Here is a 23,318-nt window from a genome sequence, read left to right as displayed (position 1 = left end):
ACCTACACGGTCATGCCGGCATACAGTTTTCAATGCTTCATATCATTTAGGGATTTCTCTGAGAAATAAACACAATAGAAGAACAGAGCTGTAAACCATTAATAGGTTATATTTTAGATTTCGCTTCTTTCTCACATTCACCTCACACTGGCTTCACGATTCAGTGCGTTGTCCAGCAGAAATATCTCATCTATTCGATTGCTTCCTTACGATCATGGGTTTTGTTACAAAAAGGAAAATGAACGACCACCTCCGCCAGCTCGGAGTCGTGAGCCGGCGTGGTTTTGCAATTATGTTGCATCTGCACTTGGCCGCACAATATCTGATGCTTTTACTGAGATAAAAAGAATGATGACGGGTTTCAGAAGTAAACTTGGCTTAATTTTATGACAATACAATTTGATTATCTGCCTTCACTTGATTTCAAACCAGGGGCGACAATAACCCGCTTCGGTTCATTTTACTTTAAAAGGGATGAATAATACAAGTTTTCTTGAACGACCTTCAGTGTAGTCACAATATGTGTATCATGTTCTAAATTTATTTTCGGAGCTGTTTTTTAGTTATTGTTTTGTTTGTTTGTTACGCCCAACGTACCAGTACCACTTTCCAATTATTGTTTTACCGTTCTAGTTTTTAAATATCTCTATCTGCACTCACGAATATCGCCTTCACTAAAGATAAAATAAATAGAAAAAATAAAGTTTGATATCTTTTTTTCTATTTCTCGCATTCTTGTTACAACAGTTTTTACCGTGGTTTTTAATATTACTACATTTCCCTTTTGTAATTGATTTTTTTCACATTTCACTGGACTTGATATTTTCTACGCCATCTACGCTGTTTCTTGTCTCTAATGTTACCGCACTGAAATGTAGCGGGTTTGGAAAATTATTATAAATTATCATACAATTTTTGTTTTTGATCTACTCCTGATGATTGCAAAAGACTTTCGCATTGAACTGTAATAGGAGATAAAGCTTGAAATCTGAAATCTGTTGCACGTAGCGATAAACGTCTTCCCATGAGTTTACTCGAACTATAATCACCTGCTACACCTTGCTACACCTGCTGTTGAAATGAGTTTGGCCGTTTCGTTTGCTACTGTCTTTGAAAAGCATCCGGATTGGGAAAAGAGCTTTGATGCTAATACATAATAAAAAGCCAAATTAAATGCGAATACTAGGGCACACCACAGTCTCCTACCGTGTGTTACCACATCTCTTCCCATGCTGTAGTTTAATATCTCCTGGTATTTCGCAGATTGACAGTCAGGATTTATCGTTTCTTATGTAGGATGTAGGATCGTGGTTTCTGTCTGCTGTGTCAAAAATTAGTGAAGTTATTTTAAAACAGTAATAGAACCCACATACTTAACGTGAAGCGTGATTGCATGTATGATACATCAGCAGAACCTCTAATGCTGTTAGAAAAACGGATCGCTATTTACTGTGATTGCGGAGAAAGTGTTAATCGGTTTGGAGGTGGAACAGTGCAAAACAGCGTTCAGAATATTAACAACAGTTTGCCTACTGTACAAAATACGATAGCTTCCACACCTACTCAGGAATTCTAAATCCGAAGCCGATGAGCCGGACCAGTATCAATCGTCTTAGATCACATGCGCGCACATTTCGCTAATGCTGGTTTTGTCACTTAAGTTGCTATGTTCTAATCGGATTCTTCGTCTCGATCGTCGAACTCCGAAAGGTCCACCGACTGTAGCATTGAGCGTGAAAGAGCATACTCAATCAGTGCTAAATGACAAAATACGTATTGGTCCGGCATTTGTATTGAGTAGGCCCGTTGTGATCGAATTTTTTCCACCGTGCCCTTGATATCGGCCGTACCGACATCTTCGAGGCGCGATATGCATATGTCCAACGTGATGAATGTTCCCGTTCGACCGATCCCGGCACTGCAATGAACCACTATAGGTGGACCTCTGGGATGACCGGCCCAAAGATCGCCTAGCGCACGGACCATCTCTGCTTGCTTTTCACGGGCACGCTGTAGAAAGTTTAGCATAGCTTTCGCCGACGACGGCACTCCGTAATCGGGCCAACTGGTAAACTGCCAATGCGATACGCATCTTACCTCATCAGTCTGCAATACAAATATACATTACTTTAATACACACGCTTCAGTTAGCATGCAATATGTCTGTCTTACCTTAATATTTCTTATTTCCAACTCCACCACTGTATAATCTTCGTTAGTTTCTATCGACATTGTTCGCAATCGAAATGAACCATACTCCGCCAAACCGCCTTCTGTCGGTTCCCAATACTGTCCACACTTGGCGCGGCCCCGCTCCATTACCCGAGTCGTCATGACGATCAGCAAACAGTGCTGTTCCCAGACCATGCGCCAAAAATCGTACGACGTTTTTGGCAGCGGACCCTGTGTGGAGATATATGCATTCTTTTGCTTATAACCGTCGACGAAATTCGCGTTGATATAATCCGTCGCGGGATCATCCTCTTCCTGAGACAGTACTACGCGACTGTGGTCGTAACACAGCACATCCGTGTATCGATTCTTTGCTAGGTTATTTCTTAACCTGTAAAAACAGACATTTCACATCCATTACCATTACAGAATAAAAGAAATGACCGATTCCGTGCACAGCTTATACTTACTTTGCATGCGTAAAGGTACCATCTGGAGCGCGGGCTTTTATTTCGGTGTATTCGCGGATTAAACCCATTTTTCCCCTTTCACGAACCATCTGCACAATTTGCTCGATCGTTTTAGGGTCTCCTTCTGCCCCGGCCAAACTGTCATCGTCGCTAAAGCCAGACGAAGCGCTACTCGGAGGGTTTTCTGTCCAAAGCTCACTGGTTGTATGGTGATTTTGATGTCCAACATGGCCTGCATGATTTGCCGGAAGATGTTGATTTGCACCCACAACTGCTATGTTGCTAATATCCTCCACATTTAAGTGATCCTCCACCTCGGCGCCATTTTCAGGAGACACTCGATGGTTATGAGAATTCACAAATTCTACGTCCACTAGTTCCGAGCCAACAACACCAGTTAGAGAATGGTGAGTGTCCAGTGTACCTGTTCCAGCAGCTATCGCCGCAATGCCCGCGCTACCCATTACGGGACTCGCACCAATCACTCCATTAAGATCCGTGGAGTTGGACTGAGATGTTTGTGGCTGCTGCTGTTGCTGGCCCGCTGTTGCAATAATTTCGTCTTCACGATTCGTCATCGATTTGTAACAATGCAATAACCTGAAAACATAATTGAACATTAATTAATATTGTTCAAACGATTAAACACGACTCAAATGATTTCGATGCAGGATATAATACCATTTTAAATTTATATTTAAGAATAGTTAAACATGACAGACGGTAAGAAAACCCATTGTGTAAAAAAAAACCAGCGAGACCGTGAAAAATAATGACAAAAGTAAACTAGCCTTACATTTATCCAAATGACTATCTTCCAACAACTTATAATCCCGTTATCCCTCACAAAGGTGGAAAATGTATGATTAAAATGTGGCGTTCTTTACAAAAATTACATGAAACACGACATACTATGCATCTCATTTACTACCAAATTAAATCGGTACAATAAATAGACTTTCACTGCAATTTTACAAGGAGTTCGTCTTTGACCTCTTAATTCTTTAAACATGCACCTCAAATAAATATTTCATTCTTACACGTGCCTTCAATCGTCTTAAGTGAAGCTTCCAAGGTATAAAAATACAACATACGAATTATAAAAAGGAGTCAGATTGACAATTAGAAGTCGGTTTCATACAGTTAACCATCAGAACTATAGCTAAGGATATCTATTCGTTTTTTTTGTATCTCATTAACGTTATTTTTTTCCGTGAATTGGTTGCACATGTTCATTGAAAAAAACAAACAGACTGACAGTTTTCATTACTCTTTTTATTTGCATCATACGTTCAATCCTGAAAGCGATGAATAATAATACAAATGAAAAAAACAACTCAATTTCGAAAAGGTCATATAATGGTTTGTTGTGGTACAGGGTGAGGATGGCATGTATCTATGGTGGGCGAATATGAGTCAGTGAAATTCTGATGCTCGATTAAAGGATGCATTACTGTTGAGAAGAAAGTTAATTTCATGTTACCTTAAACTTGGCATGCACAATAAATGACGCAGTCCAACACCCAGAAATTGTATGATTTGTGCGTCCTGCAGAAGGAGATACCGATTTTTATAGGGAACAAAAGAATCGATTGTTTTTAATCCCAGATAACTAAACTCTTTCCTTACTATTGCATAGCTTTATGCTAGTGCTATTTCATCAAACTACATATGCAGCCGAAAAGGCGGCTAGAGGAGAAAACTCTTTTCAGTTATACTAAATAGCGATGACGAGAATGAACAAACAGCGATCGCATTGCCACAACACAACACTAAATCAACGACAGGTGCAATCAAGCAATAATAGCCACATCATACGCACCAGGGAATAAGGATGTGAGAATCGGGTTTATCGAAACGAAATTCAGTAACAGTACTGGACACCGCTTTGTAAAGTGTGCTGCTAATCAAATTATGTATAAATTCTACTCACCATGAGGAATGATCGACTTCTAGAGTGCCACCTAACCGAACTGGAAGAGATTCCCTAGGAACATGTAAACTAAGCTGCGGTATTGATACGGTGAAGACACGTTCCCGCAATTTCTCTCGCACGAACAACCTTAGAATTTTAAAAGGTGCTTTAAACCAAAGCGGAGCTGTTACGATAAGGACCTTTTTCAATCTTGCAGGATAACCGCCCTGAAATAGAAAAGATGACCGTAATCAGTAATAGCTTAGATAGTAGATGCCGAACAATGATCCATCGATACACGTCAGTTTAGTGATCATTTTTAAGTGGCAATATTTTACATTCATTTTAACACAATCACTAAATGGTCTTTAATCCCAATAAAATATGTAGTAATGAAATGTACTATTAAAGACAATGTTAATTTCAAGCCCCTGATTGAACTTTCTACATGTGTAGGAAAATAATCCAATATATGTAGTACTATTGCAGATAAAACATTATCAAGTATCACATGAAGTGGCATCTAACTCCATTCAACACACGAAAAAAAGAGGAAAACAAACCGGAATAGCAACTGGATAGAGCGCCCATTACAATACAAACAATACAAACATACAATTGCATGGTAGGGAAAACGCATTCTTAGGCCACCAGACGCAAAGAATACAAGAATAGCGAAAGGGGACATAACATTATTTTTTCGTTCGTCTTGAAGACATATGTTCTAACTAAGACCGATTCTTTCCTTTGTAAAAGTTACATAAATAGTAAAAGTTAATGGTTAAAACCATTCAATGAATTTTACGATTGTTATGCATTAAGATTTGTTGATATTTACTAGCGCATCAGGGTCAACAAGGAATGTGCTTAGGCGTTAATAGATTGTGTAAATTATACTAAAAATCTTAAAACTCATAGGAATTGATAAGATTATCCCTTAAAGGCCATGAGTTATTTTATGGTTAGGAATTGTAGCGCTTAAAATGTTCACATACAATGATTTGCTTTTGTTTGTGTTTTTAGTAGAATGGTTTTAAGTATTGCACATTATTGTTTTTGATAAATTCATTAATTCGCTAAAATTCCTTATCAAAATATGCAAGGCCATACGAGGGAAATTGTTACAGAATCATCGGCGACCGATAACAGTAAAATATGGCTTAGCTAGCAGTTTACAGTTGCTACAGTATTCATTTTAAAAATGTCGAACGAACAGCCGACAATTTAGTATTATATTTTTAGCCCTACGCAAAGAATTCAAGAATGCTTGATCCAACGCCAAATCACGCCCTTGAACAAGGACAACAATGTGATGTTATTTCTATTGAACTAATTAACGAGGTGCTTGATTTTTTGTTAATTTTAAGCACAAACGCGCTCCATTCTGCCATGATCACTAGCTTGCATTGCATTTTACATTCTCACTGAAACTCACTGCATCTAATGAATTCTCTCTGTATATCCTTCGCTTTCGATTGCTTTCTTAAGTATCGCGTTGCTAAAAAATGTTCGATTTTGTCGTACTTCATTGACCGATGGAAGAGACGACGTTTGAGTATGGTTTCACTGATTCTTTTGTCGCCTTGTCACGCCTGTTTTCAGGGAATTGAATGACATTTCAATTATGTAAAATCGATTCTTTTTGCAGGAACGACAGTCGACAAAAATGCGTAGGACGACCATTAATCCGACTCGAAACGGAATGACACAGTCCCGAAATGTTCAAAAACACACACAAAAACAGTCATCAGTTAACCGAGCCGACATTTTCAGTACTAACCTTCAATGCACGCTTTCTCTTTAATATTAATCACAGATATTTCTTATAATGACGACAAACATTTCCTATCATATGGAAAATTTTGTAGGATAGTAGGTCGATTGTACATTCGATTAATTGTTACATGCACTGTTGTTATATGCAGCGCATGGATAGATCAGAAGAACAAAGGAAATATTTATAACCTTTTCTCGAACAAAAAACGCTACCACGAGTTGGACGGATGCTAGATTTTCCACAAAATCGATAACACTACTTGCCGCAGCGGCCACATTTGCAAGAGCTATCCGTTCGGATTGTGGATGTGAGATGTTTCACCATACACTTTCTTTCACTGATAACTATCGTGTTTCACAAAACCGCCGTAACTGCAGATTCGGAAGCCAGCCTTATAGATTTACATAGAAACGTTATCCACGGCCAACTAACTATCTGAATCAAATTCTGTACAGAACACTGGTAAGCATGCTGGGAGATTTTCGCAATTAAAAACAAACACTATCTAACATCAACACCATGACACTAACGACGTCATTTTCGAAGGGTCGACGAGAGTCGAAATATCGTGATGCTTAATGTTTGCACTTGAAAAACTACCGTCACTCAATTTTGTACTGTTTCATGAATGCACATACCATAGAGACGTATTGGAAATAAGTTGGTCACTGACACCAATGTTTCAGAGTTTTTGATTTTGGCACCGCGAATTCAACACTGTTCGTTTGCCTCGCGTATAAAGTTGATGCATACTGATTAGCGGTCACTTCGTAATATGGCGCTGATTTTGTCGATGTGTGTTGTAGTTGGCCGTTTTGTGCAATCCAAAACGAGGGTGAACCGTTCAAATGCGCGTGCGTGTCCACGCAAACACAACCTTGCTGTTCACGAAATAACAACCCAACTCTTCCCGTCGTGTTTGGTTCGTGAAACGCGTGCGCCTTCAACGACCGCACGCACACGCATTTTAACGAAACCCATACACACATGAACTTGTTCCCGTGAACACGCATACACTCACATACACGCATCGTCATAGACACGCATACAGATGGTAGCGTTGGTTTCGGTTGTCAGGATAACGTTATATCGTCCTTGCAAAAAGGGAACTCGGAATAGGGACGCGCATGTGATGGTAAAATACAGGTAAAAGCAATCGCATAAAAAAGGGAAACATTCAATGAAGTCGAAATCTAAGAAGCAGAATATGGAATCGTTTCCGGTGGCTAGAGCATACCACCAGAAATAGATTGTTACTTCTGTATAATTACAAACGCTATCCAGTATCAGAATTACGTCATGTTTTTACACGTTTCCAGTTTAGATTAAGCTTTAAATTAAGAAATTTAAGGAAAACAATAAAAATTAAAACATGAAGTCCGTTGATAACAATTCAACTGCTATGACGATTACTCCTTTCGCTGACATCCAATTCAATCGCAATGCATCGCAACGCACAGAAAGAAAGGCATTTTGAAACTGTGCAATATAATATGATTCCAATGTTCTAATGAGAGGCAATGGCAGCTTCATCGTATTTGACAAGCATCTTCTGCGCTGAGACTAATCTGTGTACGGTCTGATTCTGCGTGTGCGCAAATCTACAGACACATTTTAGATCGACTCGAAACTTTGTTCCGCTAACGAAGGTCACGTGAACATGCTAATGAATTAGCGACATAGTAAGCTAACAATGAAAAGCAATGTACGCAACCAACACCTTGCTTTTAATTATTAAATTTTATTAAACTTACAATAAACATCACACACGAGATTCGAATACAATTTCAAGATACTACGTCAACCGGGAGCTAGGCACTTCGTAACACTTAAGGATCGTCAACCTAATAACCAGCTCGCATCGCACCAGCACAAATCATCGATATCTTATCGATTGCCAGCACAATTAAATAATTATAAATTATGTATTATTCACCGTCACGAGATATGCGCTACGTTCTGAAGCGCTATTGCTACGCTTTCCTTGTAGTTGTACAAAGTATGGACGTACGAATCTTGCACTTTTTACTTTCCGATGTTTTCCCTTACACGTTTTTCCGCAGCAGAATAAATGGATTTGTTATTCACGACGATCTACCATATATTTACACTTTTGAGCACGACGAATACGTGCACCGAAATACGCGCGCCTGGCTAACGTCTTCGAGCATGCGCATGTGTTGTCACCACGATTGATATTACGAACGGAACCTCTAGGTTTCACGATGACTCAATGAAAGACAACAAGCACAATAAAGAAAAAATATGTACGATGTCGGCAGGTAGTGGTGCGAGTGAGCAAATAAATCAACACGACTAGCGCGAGCAAAATTCACGCCGTCCCGCTTCGTTTGATTACTCCCGGTTGACTGAATCACCCCGCGACTTTGAAAGGAATTCGATGAGGGCAACAGCGGAACAACAGGTGATATTTGTCCTAAGATGGGCTTGCCCCTGCGATGCAATAGGCATCCAGGCGTATATTTCGGTTTCCAGGAAATCCGTAACGTGCGCCGTGTGCCTAGCGCACCGCCCTCACTTACTACTGTTTATTCGTTTGTCGCTTTGCGCCGCTTACAAATTGCTTCTTTTCGACAAGCGACAGTGTATATGTGAACATCCGCTGCATGTGTACATGCTGTTACGTCCGTACTAGAACGTCGCTAAAAACACAAACAGTAGCAACACAATATGCGCGCCATACGGAGACGCGCGGGGTAACTCTCAATTGAAACATATTATTTAAATACTACTATCTCTTGTATGAAACTTTCGAGAGCACGATATATACACACCGCATTTGTGACAGCGATACGACTAGGCAACAAGCGCTCAATGCCGGGGATACACATACGCCATCTGAATTATGACGTACTGAATATAGTGTTCGTTCGATATGCAGCGTCACCTGGGCTGTGACGATCAGCTAACGACGCCAATTGACCATAACTTGGTTGATCCTCGGGTACGGTTAGTATCTGTTGGCACACGTGGGCGGGACATGCGTACGTAATGGTTAGCATCTGTACGGCTGTGTCTGCCAACATAACGGCAGAGTATATTAATTCGACCAACGCGACAACCAACGACTTTAGGTCACTAAAGGGTTGTCAAATACGCCGGCGTTTCAGATAGTTTTGTCTGCATAGGACAATTCTCTTCGTAGCAGCTTGAAGTATATATAATCTGGTTCATCAAAACTGGTTTCAAGTGCAATATCAACTAAAATAGTTGTTCTATATACTATTATATTGAACTACTATTGTACTATTATACTGAATAGAACCGAAGATTCCTACAACACCAGAAGCTATTCTTTCTCTCTCTCGCTCTCTATCTCTCTCTCTTTCTCTTTCTCTTTCTCACTTTCTTTCTCTCTTTCTCTTTCTCACTTTCTCACTTTCTCTCTCTCTCTCTCTCACACACACTCTCTCTCTCTCTCTCTCACTCACACACACACACACACACACACACACACACACACACACACACACACACACTTTTTTAAACATGGGAATAATGTTTACGTACCTTTAGCAGTGTGAGGATTTTCTGCGATAAATCGTAATCAAAATTGGAATACTTCGAAGTACTCATATCATATATGAATACTAAACCAGCTTTCTGTGTCTCGCTGCTCTGTAAAGCTACGTCTAGCTGATATACAACACCCTGAAGAGTTGTTTTATGGGTCACGGTCATTGGATAGTGCAGATTGGCAGTGAACAGGGCGATTGCTGCCCCACTGGCATCCCGGCCCGGCTGTAAGAAACAAGCAAAACATATTTACTTTTTTATGTTTAGATTATGATTTGAATGAATAAAAAATTCTATTTAAAACTATGAAAACAACTAGACAATTTGTACACTTAACCAAGTGTACGCATTGTAACTGTGGCAAGCGCGCTAATCGTAACTGTCTTGTCATATTTGAGAATGTTAATTGACATATCTTACCAAAATCGTGAATTTGCCCGTCTCCAGCTCTGTTCGAAGCGGTTCTGTTTGTGGATCAAATCCATACAACCCTTCCCGTTGCCGTATTAGTTCATGCTGCTCGTAAAGTGCCATTGCGCGAGTGATGTCATATTTTCGTGCCAAGAGGAATCGGGTTGCAATTGCCGGTGTCACCGCCTTTCGGTTTGGGTCGTTGCTAGAGCTGTTGATTCGATCGATGAACTGTTTTACGGCCTGCGTGTGAAAAATAAAAATGTCAATGTAATATTAGCCATCTTAATAACATTTTGAATGTATAAACGAGCCGAACGAATGCACGATTTTTTATTATACAGGTTCGTGATTTTAGAATGAATCAATTGTAAAGCTACATTTTGTTGGATTACTTACTATCGAATATTGTCTAAGAAACGAACTTGATGTTATGTGTTAGACCAGTGGTTTTCAACCTTTATACAGCTTTTCCCCCATGTAGGGTGCATATAGGATTTCATTCCCCCCTCACAAGCTCATGAGCAGGGGAGAGCGTGGCAACCCAAAAATTGCCACCCAAAAAATTGAAAATCCCCCCCTGAGGAATTCTGCACCGTTTGAACATCGCTGTGTTAGACGATTAATAACAACAGCAGACATAAATAACACAAGCTTTACCATTTTTAAATCGAATACACGTTTTTCGCGTATTTTGGTGCTAATTTACAAAATATAATAATTAAAAAAAGAAGGAAAAAGTTTATGGACCAAGTTCTCTTTTACTGATGAAGAAGTACAGACATGTCCGGTAGATACTCAGCTGTCTTACTATTTATTACACCTTTACCCAGAGCGTGATATGGTATGGATATGGTAGGTATGGAAGTGAACACATCACTTGAGAAACGAACAAAGAAGCAATAGGAAGATATATGAAATGAACAACATAGCGAAAACGTTGATTTACGAGGAAAATACCAACTCCAACATCCCGATCTCGAAGCTACTGCGTAACGGTTTCAATTCGGAACACAGCACATAGCGAAAGTCTTCGGACAGTGGCGAGGTACGTGTACAGCTGTTGGGTCAATTCAAGTGGAAGGTTTGCGCCTGATTCGAGAGCTTTTGTCGGATTTGGCTGCAAATGATGATTGTAATCATTCGGAAAGAAAGTTTGCGTTTAATTCGACCTTACATGGGAAGCTCATACACGAATCGATTCTTCTTTTGCTCAGCTCAAACAAACTTTTTACTTAAAATAGATTTACTACCGTTTTGACGCTCATTAACAAAACGTTTTTATTCATTTAAAAGAGTTGCTAATCCATTAAAATAGTACCAGTGAACGTGATTCATAATACTTGACAGTAGCATATCAAAGTAGTAGGGCATATCAAATTAGATTAACTCACGCGTTAGGAGCTCTGGACACAACATCTAAAATGTTATGTGTTATTAATTTTTTAGGATGCACAAATCTTAATACATCCCTTGAAAATTACATGTAGCTAACATTGAGCAGCTGATGCCAAGCAGCAACTTTTGGTACTTTCTTCCGTACGCGTTTGTAGCTGGATATTCCAATTGCTGTATCGACACAACCGGGCAACTTTCGACGAAACCCGTTCGTTGACCGATTTCCAAGACCCCTCAAGCCATGTAACCTACTACGCCTACCGGATCAAGCGGAAAACCGCAAAAAAAAGTTACGATACCGCAAATTTGATCCGAAAGAAAAATAAGAAGCAAAGAGAAGTACTATAAATGCCGGCCGGTACGGCAGATACCAGTATTTCATAGAGCGACAAAGGATGCATCGCAAGAGATCAGAACTGAGTAATAGAAAGGGTGCGAGCAGGTTTTCTTAAGTCTTGCCTACAAGCCACTGCTGGAGAGCAAACGAGAAAAGCAAGTTCCGCGATGCTTCGCTAACGTTTTCAATGCAACTATCACCAGCAACAGCCCCACAGTCAACATCATTGTAATCACCATAAGGAAAACAGGCAGTTAGGTGTATCCGTTTCAAGCCCGCAGACGAGGTCGATCAGAAACCGTACACTATAAAATAGGGGGGAAACGGGGCAAAATGGGCACTCTTTATTTAAGCATTATTTCACAGAAAAGATAGTTTCCCAGACTCAGAATGTATTCAATGAAGTGTTTTATCAACATCATGTACATTTTATAACCCATTGTTAAACAACAATAACAACAATAACAGAAAATATTAAAAAACGCTTCGCATGGGGCAAAATGGGCAGCTTCTGACACATGACGCAAAGCCAATCAAAAAATTCAAAAAGATAGGAAGAGAAAATATGTACCCATTTTACCCCAATCGCAAACTTGGCAAATGAGCATGACTTCAAACATCAATCTGTTTTTACAGGTTTTTTAAATATAATTGATAAGGAATTCTCCTGAATAAAAAAAAAAGATGTATTAATGTATTATTTTGAGGTCGTGTATAATTTGAAACCATAAATAGTAGAAGCATTGAACAGTGTAAGAATAATAGCGTTTTGTAGAAAAATAAAGAAACAATAAAACATGCAGCTGCTTAACTGGCCAATTTTGCCCCGTTTTCAACTACTATCTTAACTATGCCGTCTTCGGATGCTGAGAGGCGATCGGTTCGCGCTTGTGTGCGGATGCGAGCCAATTCGATCCTATTGCGTCCACTGTTCCTGTGCTGCCACGAGCACGTTCATACTTCATTTGAATATACGACGCGCAGGAAATGGGTCAAATAACTCGAAATGGAAATGATTTTCAACCCTACGTGCATCTGCAACGTTCGCTTAGCTTTGCTGATTTCCTGTTTCTATTCTCGAACATCCTAGGCAAGATTCAGTTTAGGTCAAGAAAGAGAGACGTAAACTTTAAATGAAAACTAAAGCAAAAATGGAGCATCGACCGAGTGTAAATATGAACCACTCTAAATGACATGGATTAAATAAATTGATCAGGCTTTGCCACGCTGTTATCATTAGCTGTAACTGGCATTTTAAATTGCTTTGCGATCAAACTATTTCATCCATCACTTCAAATAATCAACTATGATTTTATTGTTGCAATTTTTATAACGGTTCATTAGTTCCCATTATATTTTGTGTTTCGAATCAAACGTGCCAAGGGAAAGTTACATTATTTTAGTATCGTTTGCATCGTATTCAATAAAAATGAAAACACATCGAGAAAGATCATAATTAATCCGACAATCAGACTAAGTCAAATTTCTATCTACGCAACATCCTTACCTTTAGAGCCCAGAGCAGGATAAGGTCCATGATTGTAATTTTGTTTTTCTTCTTCATTATCACAATGTGGGGATTATTAATTGTATTACAACTTACGATACTATATTACATACTACTAACTCCACTCAGGAAAGCGACAAGACATTGCTTTGGAGAATCGAACAAAACAAAAGAAACACACTAAAGCATCGAAAAGTATCACATTACAGCAGCACATAAAGCAGATGATTCACTTTCACATTTTGCTCCATTTCTCTGCAGGGCATCTTTTACTTTCCGACATTCGTGTAAATTGCACTGGCGAGGTCAGCGGCTTCTAGCTGCCCTGCCGGTTTAATAACGACACTATAACGGAACACTACCACCGTGAAAAAATTGCGAAGCATGAACTGCAACACTAACACTCACGCACACGCAGCAGCATCAGGGCTTTGCTTCTTTCTTTACGAAATCATGTGCTTCTCAAAAAGCAGTTCCTATGCGCAACCCATAATGGATCGTTGTAGGGAACAGCATAGTTGCCATCCTCTTTTGTAAAACCGTACGTTATTCGCTTGAAACAGTCTGCAGGGTAAATCTAATCTACAGTTAAACACTGTCACGTCACTTCCACACTACTGTTATTCTGCAGGGAGAATAGTTCCGGAAACAGTGCAGTATCCTAGTTGTGAAGATCTCTATCAACGTTGTCTAGAGACGCATGGGCTACGCGACGCGAGCACCACTGAACACATACTGCGAAGAAATTGACTTTCTTTCTTTCATCCGGACTGCTCCGAGCTAATACTTGCCCTGGCTCTCCATGCACTGCATCTGCAGTACCACTACATCAATCAACATCGCTCTGAACGAGCAGCTAATGTAGTGTGCAGCACCAACACGATCGCTGGAAAATTCCAGCCTCTCGATCAAGACACACGATCGCATGAGAGAGCGATCATTTTGATGGTAGAGAAGAGGCAAACATTTTATGCAGCGTCTTCAAATGAGAGAACTGCAAATAATGCTCGGAGAGCATGGAATAGTGAGAGCCATTGTGAACTTTTATAGTGCGCTCTTTTCTACAGCAACATGATTTCAGATGATGATGCGCATGGCTTTCTTTGATTCTATTACAGCTGCTAGTTAGCTTGCATTTTGCTGGAAATAAGTTTGTCCAACAATAGCTTAAGACATGTTTATGGCACAATAAATTAAACGAAAATTTATTTAAAAAGCATCAAAATCCGGCCTTTCCATTTCGGATTTTTGGACATTTGATAGCTATTGTACGTTGTTATGAGCTTTTCTCTATGTTTAGGTTGTTTGCTTCTAGAGTTGTTTTCTTCTCCGGCCATCGGCCAAGTCAAGGCATGCCTATACCGCTAGTGACTTTCAGTGACTTATTTAATTGGATTTAGCAGGACAGTCAGTCTTACGTATGGGGGCACGGTCCATTCGGGTATTAACCCATGACGGGCATGTTGTTAAGTTGTAGTTGTTAGATAACAAAAATTAAACCCTCGGGTGTAGATAACATTCAGATACCGATATTCAACATACAGTTATACGAATCAATCATAGTTACAATCATAGATACAAAAAAGGGTGGATGTATTTTGTTGAGAGACATGAACAACATTTTTGTTTTTAGTGTTTTTTTTTTAATTCGAGAATGTTTTAACTGATACCTGGTAATAGGTTATCGCACAGTGTGCATTAGGCAACAAAATCATGCATCTCGAAGCTTGATTGATATTTTAAGCAACGTAACCTGCTTTCATAATATGTGATGTTGCAAAGGCTTTCGCTTCTAATTCTAATATTATTTTTTATGCCCTTCTCTAACTATATCAAACCCCGATTAGTGTTTCTTGGAGATGAATTAGCCCAGTCCACAATAGCAGGAAATGCCACTACATTGTTCTTATACCTGGTAATAGCAACAAATCCTTTTACATTGCCTTCAGATATCCTGTATTAAATCCTAAGACTACAAAGAAATGCGTAAACGAACCATCACTTGTCATACACCATCCATCACGGCTAACTCTTTCATATAAAACTCTTTCTGTAAAATAAAAAATAGTCTAACCCGTCCAACAATTATTCCAAATTCTGTTGTCGCTGCTAATGGAAAGAAACGATGATTGATGGAATCACTATTAATAATCGACTTGATGTGACAAAATTATCAGATAATCATTCACAATATCGATAAATCGTTTCTAATTGATGTCTGTTGTTTGATGTCTGTAAATCTTTAAGCTTAAAAGCAGTATAAAATCAGCTGCCTTTTGCACATAAAGCTCATATTGTTTTAAGTACTTTCGATCAGTCAATACTCTGGAAATCACACGTCTCGGTCAAAGATTAAGATGAAACAATTCATCCTTTTCGCTGTGATTGCATTGGCTGCAGGCCTGGAACTGAATTCGGGACCGATTCCGTCAGTATCATTGGAACAGTTTAACGATAACTGCAACTCCTGTCCACTGAACTGTGTGGCGAATGCTGGCTGTCCTGCATTCAATCCACCCCAGCCAGTGATGTTGCCGCACAGCGACTGCACCCGTTATTATGTGTGTGAGACTGGCCGAGCGTGCGAAATGAAGTGTCCGCCTGGATTGCACTTCAATGTTCGTGAATGGGTGTGCGATTATCCCCATCGTGCCTGCTGCGATCCAATGATCGAGTGCGTACCGAACACGTGCGTTCCTGGGGTAACTTGCCCGCCAACAAATTAGAAAAATTGGCACTTTTTGGCTCGTCATCAATATAAAATCAATAAAAAAGTAGTTATACGCCAGCATAACGTGACAACTTGAAGTAGAGTTTATGTTAAATGATGACAACATTGTAGCTACAACACAATAAACACAACATCGAAGTAAGTTGAACTACTTTAAAATTTTCTCTTAATCAACTAACTCGGCCAACCCAGCCAAACCAGGCGAACATGTTCTAAAGTAATGTATTTTCATCTATTAGCAATAGCACAACATAATTAGATGTACCGTTTCAATATTGTTCCAAAGTATGTTTCGGTTTCTATGGCATTCTTTGCACATCACACTAAGTGGCTAAATAGGCACCAGTATTTCATATTTATGAACAGGGTCCTTCAGCTGACGGACGATTCTTTGCGTTTGAACATAAACAACTATACTATTTAAATACATCTTCAGTTAATCTCCGACGCAATTTCAAACTGAGGGGCGCTTACAACGCGGACACAAACGCTTGCCAATTGCTATGATAACGAGTGATTGTGGTAGTGCATGATTTAATTTGATCTGAAACTAACTACCAGAGCGCATTGCCTACTTACCGCTTCTTGTGCCATTTTTGCCAGCTAAACTGATGCTTGGTACGCCAGCACTGGAATGGCTTTCAGCAAATGTTGTTCGTGTTCCAGCTATTCTTAACCACGTCTAGTGTATACTTCCCTGGAGTGGGAATGTTTTGGTAGCGATCGGACTTGCTTAAAAATCGTTCCACAACATACAACACAAACCTTTTATTATACAGTGTGTTAAATGGTATTTTTAACGGCATGTACACCTTGGACAAACAAAATTATAGGCACTTGTAACAGAAAATACACACAGAACTCGTAACACACCTTTTCTCGTTCTCAACGCATTGATAACATCCACAATAATGATAGCTTATCTCCAGACCAAATTTCCGATCGTCACAGGAAGTTGTGAATTTGCTCAGGGGGCTGATCTTAAATCACATTTAAATGAATTTCGCTGTCACGTTTACCCCTTCCAGTTTTACTGTTCTATTGTATGCAGTAAAAACGCTGCCGCACTAACTTTTTGTAATAAACAAGATGTGGCACCGATGATGACCTTTCGTGATACTGTTTCACAATCGCTTTGGCTTGACTGGAGGTCACACAACACTTCGGCTCACTTGGAAATTAATAGATCTAGTTGAGAGGATTCTGCCGTGTATGGCCCGAAAATGTGCAATTTTGTGAGAGTTAAACAACGAACCAGGAATATCACGAAAGAACCCCCTTTACAAATGCATTTGTGCTAGGAATGATGCACAAGAAGTGGACAGGAAATTCCGCCACACAAACGCGATTCCTTGGCGTTTGCAGCTTTGTTTTGCATAAATCACTACTAAAACACAGTATATGCTGGCTTCGAGCCACTCCCGTAACTATGCTATTTCACAACAGTAAATGTTAGTTGTAATTACTGGATATCAGCAAAAGCTTTTATAGTCTTGTATTATAATTGTGTTATTCTATTCTTTTAATTGTATGCCACCTAACCACGACCGAAACCAATGACAACTACAGATGGAACGGTTGGCCAGTTTCCGTGCGTGTTGACAGATCAACATATGACATTAGGCGCTCAGAATTTCTATTCAATTCTACTTTTTACCCGATTCATTCATTTAGATAGTGTAAATCCATTACGATAACGGGACTTTGGTTTGGTTTTGGAGGATTGGTTTTGGTAATTTAATCAAATGGATAATAAAGTATATGCAGAAAATTTTATTCACATCTCAAATGATGTTACCTGTCACGTAGGACAGGCGAAGCTGTCAAGTAGCATGTGTCAGAGCCCGTTCCGATGTCACGAATCTAAACATTAAAAATGGTTTCGAGAAACCTGTTCGACTTTCTTCGTTTCAGACAATTTTATCAATTTCAAACAATTTCAGTCTCTTCGCTGTATGGCACAAATCGCGCGCAGTACTGTCAGTCTAAACAAGGATACGTGAAGGCTTGGGACGCCAGTCCGCTTCCATCTAAATGGATCCGGTCGTACTGTACCTCGGCCAAATTTCTGCACTGCCGGCAAGTTCGGCTCTTTTCGGCTGTTTGTATGTATCGATCCCGCGTGTTCGCGACCGAACGACAGTTGTGTAATATGTGTAATTTCCCCATTATTTTGCAGCTGGAAAAGGTTCTAGCAACGAACAACAGCAGAATGCTCCCACACCGCAGTTGCTTTCAAAGCTATTCCCTCAAACCGCCGTTGAAGGTACGGAAAATGAACAGCAGCAAGAGAAGCATCGGAAGGAGGAGGAGGCAGAGAAGGAATCATCTTGGAAGAGGATGAAGTTCGGATTCGTCTTCTTTGGATTTTCCGTGTCCGCTTTCTGTGTGTACACGGTATGGGTGTTTGGTGCGCCTGACCGAGACGCAGAGGGTAACATTATCGTCGACGAGTTCATGGAACTGCCCACCTTTCAGCAATATTTCCGTAGGATGTGGAAATCGATGACCTATTACCAAAAAATGATCCAAGAACCTTCACGCGAAAAACTATTGCCCGACCCGCTGAAATATCCGTACGTTCAACCACCCTATACGCTTGTGCTTGAAATGAAAGATGTGCTGGTACACCCAGACTGGACCTACCAAACTGGCTGGCGTTTCAAGAAGCGTCCCGGCGTCGACAAGTTCCTTGAAACGCTGGCCGCAAACTATGAAATTGTAGTGTTCACCGCCGATCAAGGGATGACAGTGTTCCCGATACTGGACGCTCTTGATCCTCGGGGCTACATAATGTACCGTTTGGTGAGGGATGCTACACACTTTGTCGATGGTCATCATGTGAAAAATCTGGACAACCTAAACCGAGACCTAAGTAAAGTGATCGTTGTCGATTGGGATCCAAACTCTACCAAACTGCACCCGGAGAATACCCTAAACATACCGCGCTGGACCGGTAACGATGACGATGCTGGGCTGTTCGATCTTATGGCTATGCTGGTGACGATTGCTACGAGCGAGGTTGAAGATGTACGTGATGTGATGACTTATTACAAATCGTTTGAAAATCCATTAGTAAAATTCCGCGAAAATCAGCGTCTGCTAGCTGAACAAATGGCCGAACGGGAGCACGAGGAAAAGCAACGTAACCTGCCAGCGGTACAGCGATGGAGACCGAGTTTTCTGGGTGGCGGACGCTAGATACGATGGGAAATACAAATAAAGGCCATAGCATGTCGTATTTGCCGTTATCATGTCCAAACATACAAAAACTGTTCTTTTTTTCTTTAGAGTTGAAACACATTTTTATTAGTTCCATATATATCACATGTATTGTTTAGCGGTGGATATTATAACATTTGCGGCATGGTTGTTCAAAACCACACCAAATGCAGCATACCCATTGTGACTACTACGGTATGCATTGAAACTGACTTGTGGTAGAAGCTCATTTTGAAAAATGTATGTAGAAACGCATAAACGACATCCTTTCACTACACTGCAAAAAATTAAAATGTTTAGTGTGGGTGAAAGGAAAAATTGAATAGGAAAGAGTTTTATGAATTTTACAGCGGGATGCTTATGAAATCCTCACTTATCGCGCTCTACGGTTTGATTAATGGAAAATTCGGTCTTCCTCTCGCTGATTTCCTCGCTCTAGATACCAATTATTTTCCACCCGTTTTCTTTGCTCATCCCTAGCTTCCTGCCGACCATGCTTCGTGCGTTCCTGCCAATGTTGATCACCTGAGCCTCTTTCACCATGTTTACCGCCATTCTGACGGTATTCATCTCTGCCCTTATACCTTTTCTCGTTCCAGTCTCCGTCTTTCCGCTGTTGCTGCTGCTTATTCGCATGCTTATTATGCTTCTGACCGTGGTAATAATCATCTTCCTGGTGACGTTTTCCTTTTTTCGATTCTGCCCGTTTGTATTGCTCCAGATACGAACCTTCGCCAGCTGGTTCGCGAATGTGTTGTATCCGTTCGTCGAGTGCCTCCGTTTGCTTAGCCCGATTTGTTTCAGAAGACTTGCCGTCATGATTGTGATCGCTAAATGTTTCACGCTGGTCGAATTTCTTTTTGTAATGATCATCCTCATCATCATCATCATCATCATCGCTACCGTCAGCTGAAATATAAGAATCTGAATAACGACCATTGTTTCGTTCCGGAACATATTTATGTTTGCCATCGTCGTCATGCTTTTTTTTATGACTTTTCTTATGACTGCTATCTTCGACGAACTTTTTCTGCTCATAGCTTCCGTATTCGCGTTGGCTTTCCTTATGTTCATATTTACCGTTGTCTGCACGACCATTCTTTTGCTTCTTATGACGACTTTCGTGCGTCGAATGATTACTGCCGTCTTTACGTTTCGAATATTGACTTTCTCCCGAAGAATGAGAGTTGTCCTCTTGTTTATGTGTTTTCTTTTCTTCCGGCCTGTACTTTCTTTGTTTCCTATCGTCGTGCTTCAGTTCCTTGGATTCTTGGTGATGATCTGGCTCAAGCAATTCTGCTTTCACATCAAGTATTTCTGGCGTTGTAGCTTCAGGAGTAACTTTTCGAACTTTCGCTCCTAAACTGTCCTCTGGTTCGGGTGATAGATCTAAAATGCTCCCCAATGCATCCACGATAACACTACCCTCTGCTTTAATGGCATCGAATGCTTTCTGATAATCGATATTAAATGGTGATGCTGGTTTACTAGGGTCAGAGCGCTTTTCTTGAGATGGTTCTAATGTTGCTGGATTAATAAATTTGTTATAATTTTCCTGTTTAGTTTGCTGTTTCTGTTGAAACTCTGCCTTTTTCTGTTTTGATTCGATCTTCCGCTTCTTTACATCACAATATTTGGCACTATACTCGGAAAACAGATCGTCATGCACCGCTTGGTCTTTGTTGTAGCAGAACGCCGGTAAAACATAGTCTTTGTCAACAATCAACATCGGTTCCTCTTCGTCTCCTGACCAAACAACTTTCCTTTTTACTCCACTATCTTGAGGAGGTACTTTCCGAACCATTTGTTCAACCTTTAAACTTGCCTCGGCGGCTTTAGCTTCCCGAGTTGGCTCTTCATAATCTTCAGTTGGTTCTACCACGTTTGCTTCTCTTAGCGCATCCATCCACTCAAATTCAGCCCGCTGAACTTGTTCGTCTAATTCGGAGCGCGTATAAAGATGACGCAGTTTGTTCATCTCGTTCTTCAAAATATTGTTTTCCAGTTCAAGCTCCGAAATGCGTTTCTCGTGCTCAAAATTGATTTCATTAACGCGATTCTGAAGTCGCATTGAGTTGCCAAGTATAACGGCTACCATACCTGTGGCTATCAGGCTAAATATGATCCAGTTGGCATTGCTGACAGGGGAATGTTCAACCATCGATTGTACCGGCTCAACTGAATTTTCATCTGCATGCTTCACCTGCACTTCTCGTTTCCTTTGAATGCTCCCTTCTTCTTTTACTGTTTTTACATCATCCGGCGTAAATGGTGGCGTTAAAGGTTCATAGTCAGCAGCCTTTAAATCGATGGTTCGGGAGAAATGAACTGTACCTCTATCATCATGCAAATCCTCTTCCATTGGCAAGCTGCTGGCGTCACTCTCACTGATGATGCTGATTCCATCGGAAGATTCATCTAGTTGCGAGCTGAAAAGGACAATTTAAATTAAACACAGTTCAACACATGTGACACAATCGATAACAGTTACACCTTTGTTAAATTGTTGTCAGATTATTACATGAAAACTACAAACCGGAACACATTGGTAGTGCATAAAAGATCGCATCAAGGTGGAGCGTAGTCTGTCTCTAGTAAAGCTATTTTTATCCTCCTAAAGGCTAAAGTCCGCATATAAAATGGTTAATAACTCACTCAGTGCTGCGATGACTGTCGTGACGCTGCTTTCTAGACGGTTGGCCCTTTCCTTCCTCCACAGTCACTTCTTCCTTTATAACTTCTTGCACTCCACTCGGTTCTTTGCTCTGCCGATCGCTTTCCTTTCCCAGCAGAGTCCAGCTGTCGGAATCCTCGGAACTAAATGAAACCGTTAGCGCATCGTTTCTTGTGTCAACTTTTCCAACTGCACCAACATGTGCTGCATCACGATCCGGTTCTTCCATCTTCGCTGGTCTTTGTCACACTATTCACAAATCACAAGAAAACAGTATGAACAAACCAAACAGTGATTATTTTATGCGCAGGAGCTGACACGTTCGTGTTGCGAGGGATATTTATAACTGTGTGCCTCTTTTGTTTGCAACCCAACCGTAATGTGATGCTAGCAGAACAGTGGAAAGAATAAGATGTTTCCATTTGCTCAGAGCTTGCACTTTTTTAAATTCATTCTTACCTCTTTCTATTTATTTACCTGATTGGCAGAAAATCATAAAGTAAATACTACAGACAAAACTTCTACAAAAGTGGCTTACAAAACCGCCTACAAATCGATATCTTACAGATTTACATGTAGAATTCATGTATCGTTGGAACTGTACGCTGATTCTTACCTCCTAAGTTTGTAGGCGTATTTTCTGTGAAGAAACTGTGCCTTTTGGTTAAAACAAACGCTTTAAGCAAACATTTACCTAGAAGGATTAAGATACCTGGGCAGTTCAATCTGCCGAAAATAACTGGACAATAGTGGATCAGAGGGGGTAGTTTGAATCCTTAACACACAGGACCTGTGATGCGTTCTGACCGTTTGAAAATGCAGCATTACCTGTGTTCATAAAAACGATGTCTATTGCGTTTCAATTTTTATACCGAAACATTTACGTGTCGCTTTGTTATTGTTTTTTGTTATTATTGCCAAATTTGGCATAAAATATTTGACGTTTCCGCCACGCTGTTCAAGAGCAGGTTGGATCATGCATATCAAACTTCATTGGAAGTCCCGCAGGCCAAACCCCGGTTTTCACAAGCTCGCCAACGCTCCAAATCGGTGTAATTTTACCTCGCTGGCGATGCTTTTTGTAAGTAGTTGTGACGGTTTTTGACGTTTCGAGCGAGGGGTTTTTGAGGGTTCAAGATGGCCGCCAAAAAGCTCACGCTGGTGAGT

General features: G+C 40.3%; 3 protein-coding genes across 6 annotated transcripts; 1 reads left to right on the top strand and 2 right to left on the bottom strand.

Annotated features, from left to right (window-relative positions):
• Positions 1-89: 89 nt before the first annotated feature.
• Positions 90-17,826, bottom strand: LOC1282054 (tyrosine-protein phosphatase non-receptor type 9). 2 transcript variants are annotated; one of them, XM_061644798.1, is made up of 8 exons: positions 17,129-17,826; positions 16,835-16,987; positions 10,292-10,525; positions 9,866-10,096; positions 4,576-4,784; positions 2,643-3,242; positions 2,173-2,563; positions 90-2,106 (listed from the first exon to the last, which is right to left on the bottom strand). In XM_061644798.1, exons 2-8 carry the CDS (start codon positions 16,847-16,849, stop codon positions 1,672-1,674), a joined length of 2,115 nt encoding a protein of 704 aa, XP_061500782.1. In that variant the 5' UTR covers positions 16,850-16,987; positions 17,129-17,826; the 3' UTR covers positions 90-1,671. The 2 variants fall into 2 exon arrangements, with proteins under 2 accessions (XP_061500782.1, XP_322055.5); XM_322055.5 differs by lacking the exons at positions 16,835-16,987; positions 17,129-17,826 and adding an exon at positions 13,525-15,069.
• Positions 17,827-18,056: 230 nt separating this feature from the next.
• LOC1282055 (mitochondrial import inner membrane translocase subunit TIM50-C) lies at positions 18,057-19,527 on the top strand. Its single transcript, XM_322056.6, has 2 exons — positions 18,057-18,360; positions 18,435-19,527. The coding sequence occupies exons 1-2, from the start codon at positions 18,132-18,134 to the stop codon at positions 19,454-19,456; spliced, it is 1,251 nt and encodes a 416-aa protein (XP_322056.6). The 5' UTR covers positions 18,057-18,131; the 3' UTR covers positions 19,457-19,527.
• A 6-nt stretch (positions 19,528-19,533) lies between these two features.
• On the bottom strand, positions 19,534-23,117 carry LOC4577404 (nuclear speckle splicing regulatory protein 1). 3 transcript variants are annotated; one of them, XM_003435700.2, is made up of 3 exons: positions 22,980-23,117; positions 22,133-22,400; positions 19,534-21,906 (listed from the first exon to the last, which is right to left on the bottom strand). In XM_003435700.2, the coding sequence occupies exons 2-3, from the start codon at positions 22,378-22,380 to the stop codon at positions 19,872-19,874; spliced, it is 2,283 nt and encodes a 760-aa protein (XP_003435748.2). In that variant the 5' UTR covers positions 22,381-22,400; positions 22,980-23,117; the 3' UTR covers positions 19,534-19,871. The 3 variants fall into 3 exon arrangements, with proteins under 3 accessions (XP_003435748.2, XP_061500780.1, XP_001238577.4); XM_061644796.1 differs by having other exon boundaries at positions 22,768-23,065; XM_001238576.4 differs by having other exon boundaries at positions 22,846-22,984.
• Between the last annotated feature and the right edge of the window lie 201 nt (positions 23,118-23,318).

The sequence above is a fragment of the Anopheles gambiae genome, chromosome 2 (assembly GCF_943734735.2).
Source record: "Anopheles gambiae chromosome 2, idAnoGambNW_F1_1, whole genome shotgun sequence".
In the NCBI taxonomy this organism is placed as follows: Eukaryota; Metazoa; Arthropoda; class Insecta; order Diptera; family Culicidae; genus Anopheles; species Anopheles gambiae.
The sequence above is the reverse complement of the archived record's forward strand: the minus strand, read 5'-3'. Positions and strand labels throughout refer to the sequence as shown.

Excerpts from the sequence above, each read along its gene's own strand:
- LOC1282054 (XM_322055.5), bottom strand. The coding sequence starts at position 13,581 with ATGAAGAAGAAAAACAAAATTACAATCATGGACCTTATCCTGCTCTGG. Across the intron at positions 10,526-13,524 it reads TCCTGCTCTGGGCTCTAAAG|GCCGTAAAACAGTTCATCGA; the intron begins GTAAGGATGTTG and ends TTTCACACGCAG. Across the intron at positions 2,564-2,642 it reads GGTACCTTTACGCATGCAAA|GTTAAGAAATAACCTAGCAA; the intron begins GTAAGTATAAGC and ends CTGTTTTTACAG.
- LOC1282055 (XM_322056.6), top strand. The coding sequence starts at position 18,132 with ATGGTTTCGAGAAACCTGTTCGACTTTCTTCGTTTCAGACAATTTTAT. Across the intron at positions 18,361-18,434 it reads TCGGCTCTTTTCGGCTGTTT|CTGGAAAAGGTTCTAGCAAC; the intron begins GTATGTATCGAT and ends ATTATTTTGCAG.
- LOC4577404 (XM_003435700.2), bottom strand. The coding sequence starts at position 22,380 with ATGGAAGAACCGGATCGTGATGCAGCACATGTTGGTGCAGTTGGAAAA. Across the intron at positions 21,907-22,132 it reads GACAGTCATCGCAGCACTGA|CTCGCAACTAGATGAATCTT; the intron begins GTGAGTTATTAA and ends TGTCCTTTTCAG.